This window comes from Eptesicus fuscus, chromosome 6, assembly GCF_027574615.1.
Source record: "Eptesicus fuscus isolate TK198812 chromosome 6, DD_ASM_mEF_20220401, whole genome shotgun sequence".
Lineage (NCBI taxonomy): Eukaryota > Metazoa > Chordata > Mammalia > Chiroptera > Vespertilionidae > Eptesicus > Eptesicus fuscus.
This window is the reverse complement of record NC_072478.1, coordinates 24,788,169-24,796,291: the sequence shown is the minus strand read 5'-3', so window position 1 is coordinate 24,796,291 and position 8,123 is coordinate 24,788,169. Positions and strand designations below refer to the sequence as shown.

Here is an 8,123-nt window from a genome sequence, read left to right as displayed (position 1 = left end):
AAAATATCAGGATAATTGGGAATCATACATCCATTTATCCTAAGAAGGTCCCAGTTGATAAGTACTTATTCAAATTCAATATTAATACCATCCCATTATAATGTCAAAATACCCTTGTATGCATAAGACATTGAATGGTAACCTATTTTCTCAAAAATATGGCCAACGTCATGAATCAGGAAAATTATAAATAAATATAGAAGAATCATGGGGAAAGTATAAAAAGAATAAATAACACAAAAGAGAGAGCTATGATTTTTTTTTTAAGAATAGAAACAAGACTGCTCATGACCAAGAGTCCTGGGTAATGCATAAGGAAAGTAAGAGGGCTAGACTGAAGTACGATGCATAATCCTGAAGGGGTTATGACATAAATTGGGACCAAAATAATCTCCCAATTCCATTTCAGCTATTCTAAGAGGGATAATGGTATAAGCAGAAAGGATAGAGCCATATGGGCACCTATGAATTGTGTGACTGCAGATTCAGAATATCTGGTTGCACATGTTTGATTTTGCTGTTTTTTCCAGTTTATGAACCAAAAATGATAGCATGGGTATAGAGATCAGACTATTCTTCGGATCATCCTCCATAGGGCACTCTTGATGTCTCTGTTCCTCAGGCTGTAGATGAAGGGGTTCAGCATGGGGGTGACCACACTGTACATCACAGAGGCCACTGCATCCTTCCTTGGGGAAGATGAGACAGCAGAACTGAGGTACACACCAAGGCCTGTTCCATAAAATAAGCAAACAACTGACAAGTGAGAGCCACAGGTAGAGAAGGCTTTATATTTTGAACCTGATGATGGCACTCTCAGAATGGAGGACACAATCCTATAGTAAGAGAAAAGGATCCCTGAGAGTGGGACACCAACAAAGATGGCTCCAATAAAATAGATTAATATGTCATTGGTGGAGGTGTCAGAACAGGCAAGTTTGAAGAGTTGAGAAGGTTCACAAAAGAAATAAGGGATTTCCACATCTGCACAGAAGCTAAGTTGTGACACCATCAAGTAGTGCAGCTGCGAGTCCAAAAGGCTGATGAAAAATGACAGCAGGACCAACAAGCCACAGAGGCGAGGGCTCATGATGACCAGGTAGTGTAGGGGCTGACAAATGGCCACCAACCGGTCATAGGCCAGCACAGCCAGGAGTAGACTGTCCAAACATCCAAACAGAAAAATAAAGGTAACCTGAGTTAGGCAGCCTGCATAGGTGATGGATTTGCTGTGTGTCTGGAGGTTCAGCAGCATCTTGGGAACTGTAGTGGTGCTGAAACTGATGTCAGCCAAGGACAAATTGGAAAGGAAGAAGTACATAGGTGTGTGGAGGTGGGAGTCAGAGATGACAGCCAGGATAATGAGTAGGTTCCCGAGCATGGTCACCAGGTACATGAACAGGAACAGCCCAAACAGAAGAGGCTGCAGTTCTGGATCATCTGAGAGTCCCAGGAGGAAGAATTCTGGGCCATGTGTTTGATTCTGTGGTTCTATGCAGATAGGACACATTTTGAAAAAGAAGAGAGCGATAAATAAATGAAACAAGTGTAGAGGCGTCCATATTTTGGATGCAAGCAGTTCACAAATAAAGTATTTACACTTGAGGACCACATACCCTCCTCGATTGTTACCTTCAGCAACATGACTAAGTTGTTAACTCTTTTTAGGAGGCTTTTCTTATTGATGTCTGGGTGACTCATCTGTTTCTATATACACCCACTTTAGAGTCACTGGATCAAAGAATATTAGGGAAGAAAGGACATTTTGAGGTAACAAGTTCATGAGCACATCAAAATATTAGCCTTCTACTTTTAAAGGAAAAATATGGAATGAGATATATTATTTTATAAGACAAATATAATTATAATTGAAAGAAACTAAGAAGTAGTTGAAAGTACTTTAATCTCATCCAAATACAGTATAAGAAGTTTCCTTATTTTGAAATATAGTCTAGAAAGACTTAAAACCACATTAACTCTATTCTAACCTAAAATAAAATGTTCATAATTAGATAGCATTTTTTACATGGAAAATATCTTTCAGGGGTTTCATCTTTATTTGGTTTTATGATATCCATCTTTCATGGAGATAAGTGCTCACTCAAATGGGTGGGTTGTCTGGTAAAAGTCTCTCAAATATAACTCATATATGAATAAATATTTGGTCTTGGTAGGATACATATTTTGAAAAATATGTTTGTGTTTTTTGTTTTGTTTTTTTCTTTGTTTTATTTAATATATTTTTATTGATTTCAGAAAGAAGGGAGAGAGAAATAGAAACATCAATGATGAGATATAATCGATTGGCTGCCTCCTGCACAGCCCCTACTAGGGATCAAGCCCACAAACCGGGCATGTGCCCTTGACCAGAATAAAACTGGGGACCCTGCAGTCTGCAGGTCAACTGTCTATCCACTAAGCCAAACCAACTAGGGGGAAAAATATGTTTTTGTTAAGTGAACAAAATCATACAGCATCACTGATCCTGAAGATGGTAGTAATTTACAATGCACCAATGATTAAATAATAACTAACTTTCATGAATACTCTGTACTTACTTTTCTTTTTTGAAAGGTTATTGTCTATCAGTGATACACAAACCAAGAAAAACATCTGAGCTTGAGTTTGTACTGTTTTGGTTTATAATGGATGGGTAACACTTCTTAAATTTGTCTCTAATCAGAAACATTTGTGAAGGGTTGATTTCTCATCAAAACCAAACTGCCAGTGAACAGTGGAGAAATTTAGGGCCAAAGTTTCCTTAAACTTTAAGTTGGCTTTCCAAGTCAGTTCTTCCTTACAGCGGGATTGCATTTCTCCTAAATCAGTCGCTTGAAGGCAACTCGGATCATTTCTCTTGACAGGTCATAACATGAGGCAATTACAAAGTACTACTTTGTCAAAATATTTATTCCTTTGTGTGACATGCGAGGTTCCTATGTATATAGCTGATCATTTCTATTTTATTAACACTGCCTAAATTTACATTCACTATATCATAAAAAGAACTATTTTTTGCATTAAAAATGATGAAATTTGAGAAAGATCAAAAAGGAAAAGAACAAAGACCACTGTTATAAACACCTGAGTAGTTTGCTCATCTGTAAAATGGGTATACTAATTAAACTGACCTTATGGGTTGCTGTAAGAAATAACACTAAATTATAAATATAAAATATGTCGCCGAAACCAGTTTGGCTCAGTGGATAGAGTGTCGGTCTGTTGACTGAAAGGTCCCAGGTTCGATTCCGGTCAAGGGCATGTACATTGGTTGCGGGCACATCCCCGGTAGGGGGTGTGCAGGAGGCAGCTGGTCGATGTTTCTCTCTCATCGATGTTTCTAGCTCTCTATCCCTCTCCCTTCCTCTCTGTAAAAAATCAATAAAATATATTTTAAAAATAAATAAATAAATAAATAAATAAAAAATATGTGAACACTGGTTATCCATCTTCTAAGCTTAATGATGGGCTGGCCATAACCTAGAACCAGTTAAATCAGAATTTCTACACTTAAGTATTTGGGGTATATTAACATGTAGCCAGTGTAGGGAACCATTGCCAGGCTATTTATAAATGTTGTATTAAGTTATCAACTGTTATCAATACCATTTTACCCATTACCCATATAAAAATATGAATATTTAATAATACATGCTGAATAACTCATCTTTATTATTGATAAACTTGAAGTTATTTTGCTATTCCTGCATTGTCTTCCCCTGTACTTAGTTGTCCGAAGGCAAACATTGTCATGAATTTGCTGAATGCATTCTCTTTTCAATATTTTTATAATGTTAGCCTTCAGCTATGCACACATAAGCAGTTTCCTTGAAAACTTTTCTAAATACTCTCATGCTACACATATTGTTCCCTGATTCTCATTTTTACCACAGCATTGCATTTCAAGTCTCTCTGTGAAAAGCATACATCACTTTCAGCACTTTAAATGATGATTAGTATTACCTGATAGATAATCTTTTTTTTCCAATTTTTTTATTCTGACAGGGCTAAGAAAATTCTTAAGTTCCTCTCCACATCAAACAAGTGAGAATTTTCTAAAGATATATTTAAAAACATATAATTAACTGAGTTGTAAAAATTGATATATGTGCAATTTTGCTATTAATTACCTATACTTGTTCTCCCAATAGAAGACAAAGACAAAACCAACTACATGCTCTGATTGCAAAGGTATAAAATTAGAATGTTCCCTGTAGTCTGACTAGCATTAGTCTTCATGATAGAGCCCCAGGAAAATGTGCATCTTGTATGGGGAATTACGTTTTCATATCTCGGTTTTACAAAATATGCTGAGAAATGCATTGCTACTCATAGGAAACCTAGGGTCCACAACATTAATGTATTAAAGGCTCCAGTAAACCACTTGGTGCATTTTGCTAACTCACAGATGAATTCACCAAATCCCAAAAAAAAGAACTGGTGATTGTGCCTTCATCTGCTCATCGGAGACTAAAGCAGGTTTGGAAAGAAACAATCATTGTGCCGCAGTGGAGGGGACAGAGACTGGGCTGGGAATCAGGAGGCCTGTGTCTGAGTCCCTCAGCTGTCACCCACTAAGTGGGAAGTGTGGGTAAGTCCTTCCACCTGTCTGTGCTGGTCTCCCTTACATAGAAATGGGAGAATAACACCCATCTCTGCGAAATGTGTCGCACCAAACAGAGGTTAGGCCTTTATAAACATTCACTGATGGTTTTTAAATCAGATTGAAAGAGTGGGTTTGTTGATGAAAATCAATCCCAGGAAAGACTGAAGGATGACATTTTATTCTATGATATGGCAGAGAGAGGTAGAAGCCTATCACCTCCCAGGTAATTCACTCATGGAATGAGTGGAAATCCTGAAGTGTGTCTCAGTCCACAAAACAGGGTTTACTTCCCTTTCTCTTTTCCTCTCTTTTCTTATTTTTCATTTTTATGAAAAACTCCACCATTTTTCTTTGTACTTAAATCTGTGGGTTCTATTAAATGGAAAATGAAAGGTTTCTTAGAAAATCTGTGACATAGACGCACACAAACACTCTGCTAGCCCCAGGAGGCATTGCTGGAAGGGGGAAGTACAGGAGAGAAAGCACTGGGCATGTGGAAGCCCTGTCACCCACACTCTGTTTCTGACACCCAAGGAAGAATCTATTCAATATTTAGCAGATTGTTGTTGTTCTCTGCCAAGCAGAGGATAGGCCCTGGGGGGTCAGAAAGAATGAGACTCAGATGTTTCCCTCCAGGTATTCAGATTCTACCCTTTTAAGGACAAAAATATCTGAAACGTTCCATACTGGTGCCCTCCCAGCTGTTTGTCCCAACTCCCCTGTTAGTTCTAATGATGAGAAAGAAATGCTCCTGACAGTCCCTTCTCCATCCATCGCCTCCACAGTACTCACTGGGCAGGTCTGTCTCTGCCGGAGTCTGACCAAGGAGTGGGAATCCACTGCCCCTGTCCTGCCTGGCAAGCAATGAAGGTTCAGGTTCCATAAAGACTGGCAGGACGTCAGAGTTAGTCATGGGCTCCTGATGCAGTGGATGCGAGAGGAGAAGACTCAGATGTGAAGCCCCCTGGTCTGAGATGGGAACCTGAAGAGCTGGAGGCACAGCTGATTATCTAATGCTTCATGGCCCTGGGAGCTCAATGCACAGAGCTCATAATTAGTGAAATGGGTCCGGGTTATCCCAATCTCTGAGGACTTGCTGTTACTAATAGAAGAGGAAAAGGCAATGTAGTTCTTAAGGTTTGGGACCTTCCTCTTCTCAGGAGAATGTTCCCTGTACTTCTCACTTCCAAGTTGCAGGAATTTTAAAAATTTAAACAATTTTTTTCCATTGAAAAGTAGCAATGTGTGTCTTGTATGTCTGCACATTCATTGAATTGACCATTCTATGGAGGGATAATTATGTTTTCTATACCAAGAATATGGTCTCATTTCTATTTTCTCATTTAATATTTATTCCTCTAAAGAGAAACTTTCTTTTTTTCTATAATCTAGCTTTGGGGTTTTGGACTTTATGTGTTGAGATGTGGTTTTTCTTTTGTTATTTAGAAAGACAATAAAAGTTCTACCTTTTCTGTGGAATTTATGCCTATTGTCTCATTAGATAACCGTCTATTTTGATATACCAAATTGACAATTTTCTTAGGTCCTATGGGAGGTTTCACAGATGTCTGTGTTCTGAATGTAGGGCTATAGTCATCTCATCATTTCTTTTTCTATTTTTTAAATTAAATTTATTGGGGTGACATTGATTAATTAAATCATATAGGTTTCAGTGCATAATCTTCTTTTGAAATATATTTTTATTGATTCAGAGAGGAAGGTAGAGGGAGAAGAATATAAATGATGAGAATCATTGGTCAGCTGCCTCCTGCACACCCCCTACTGGGGATCAAGCCCACAACCCAGGCATATGACCTTGACCTGGATCCAACCCTGGACCCTTCAGTCTGCAGGCTGACATTCTATCCATGGAGCCAAACCGGCTAGGGCTAAGTGTACAATTCTACAGTACATTACCTGTATACTAGAGGCCCAGTGCACAAAATCAGTGCACGGGTAGGGTTCCTAGGCCAAGCTGGTGATCAGGGTTGATCAGGGCCTTCAGGCTGCTGGGTAGGACCTCGCTTCCCCGGCTGCCAGCTATTGGCTGGGGCTTTCGTTCCTTCCACACTGCCCCATGGTGGTCAGCGCACATCATAGCGAGCGATCAAACTCCCAGTCTCCTGGTTGTACTCCCAAGGGGATAATTTGCATATTAGGCTTTTCTATATATAGATTGTATTGTGTGTTCCCAACCCCAAGTCAAGTCTCCTTCCATTACCTTTTATCCTGAAACCCGTTACCCTCATCTACTGCTCCCCACACCCTTTTCTTTCTGGTAATCACCATTCTGTTGTCTGCATCTATGAGGGGGTTTTTATGTTTAATCCCTTCACTTTTTCACCCAGCCCCCTAAACCCTTGCCCTCTGACAGTTGTCAGTCTGTCATCTGAGTCTATTTCCATTTTATTGCTTTATTTTGTTCATTAGATTCCATATATAAGTAAAATAATATGGTAGTTTTCTTTTCCTGACTGGCCAATTTAATATAGCATAATACTTCCCAGCTTAAAAAATATATAATAAAAACAAAACAAAAACAAAAAAACTTAAAAAAAAATACTCTCCAGGTCCATCCATTCTGTCATAAGAGGAAAAACTTTCTTTCTTCCTTTCTTTCTTTCTCTCTTTCTTTCTTTCTTTCTTTCTTTCTTTTTTTATTTCTTTCTTTCTTTCTTTCTTTCTTTCTTTTTTTATTTCTTCTTTCTTCCTTCCTTTTTCTTAAATCCTCACCAAGGGTATTTTTATTGATTTTAGAGAGAGGACAGGAAAGAGTGAGAGAGACATTGATATGAGATGCATTGATTGTTTGACTCCTGCATAAACCCTGACCAGGGATTGCACCTACACCCTAGCTGTGCACCCTGGCTGGCAATCAAACTTGCAACCTTTTGGTGTAAGGGACAATGCTCAACCAACTCAACCACCCAGCTATGGAAAATTTTCTTTTTCTTTTTTTTTATGTTGAGGTGTGTTTGGCACTGCTATATCCCTTGCAGGATGTTGGACTGCTGGTTTCAGCCCGATGGACACAGGCCAAAACTTCCAATATGACATCCCCCAAGGGGTTTCAAATTGTGAGAGGGCGCAGTCTAGGCTGAGAGACCCCACCCGTGCACAAATCTGTGCACCAGGCCTCTAGTACAGAATAATATGGAATGTAAACGGTAATTGAAAAATGAAAAAATATGTAGGCACTAGCTAGGAAGAGTTGAGAAATAGTGGTATGATGGAGCAAGTTCTAGGAAAAAGAAGCATATTATCACGTAAATAAGAATTTAATATTTATCTATGTACACAAGTTGTTGCTATACTTTGTACCTTATAATAATACATATTACAGATTATATAATTACAGATTTAATATTCAAAATTACAAGCATGTTTAGAGGAAAAATATACATAATCTATCTTAATTCCAAACAGTCCTCTGTAAATTAGAATAACATTATTGAGCTTTTCTATACTGTTCATGCTATAAAATATTTTTGCAAATAAAATTCAATGATAAAATTTA

The 8,123-nt window shown here is 38.3% G+C and overlaps 1 protein-coding gene across 1 annotated transcript; it reads right to left on the bottom strand.

Annotated features, from left to right (window-relative positions):
• Window positions 1–565: 565 nt before the first annotated feature.
• On the bottom strand, window positions 566–1,546 carry LOC129149292 (olfactory receptor 18-like). The gene has a single exon (XM_054716884.1). It carries the CDS (start codon window positions 1,508–1,510, stop codon window positions 566–568), a length of 945 nt encoding a protein of 314 aa, XP_054572859.1. The 5' UTR covers window positions 1,511–1,546.
• Window positions 1,547–8,123: the final 6,577 nt, after the last annotated feature.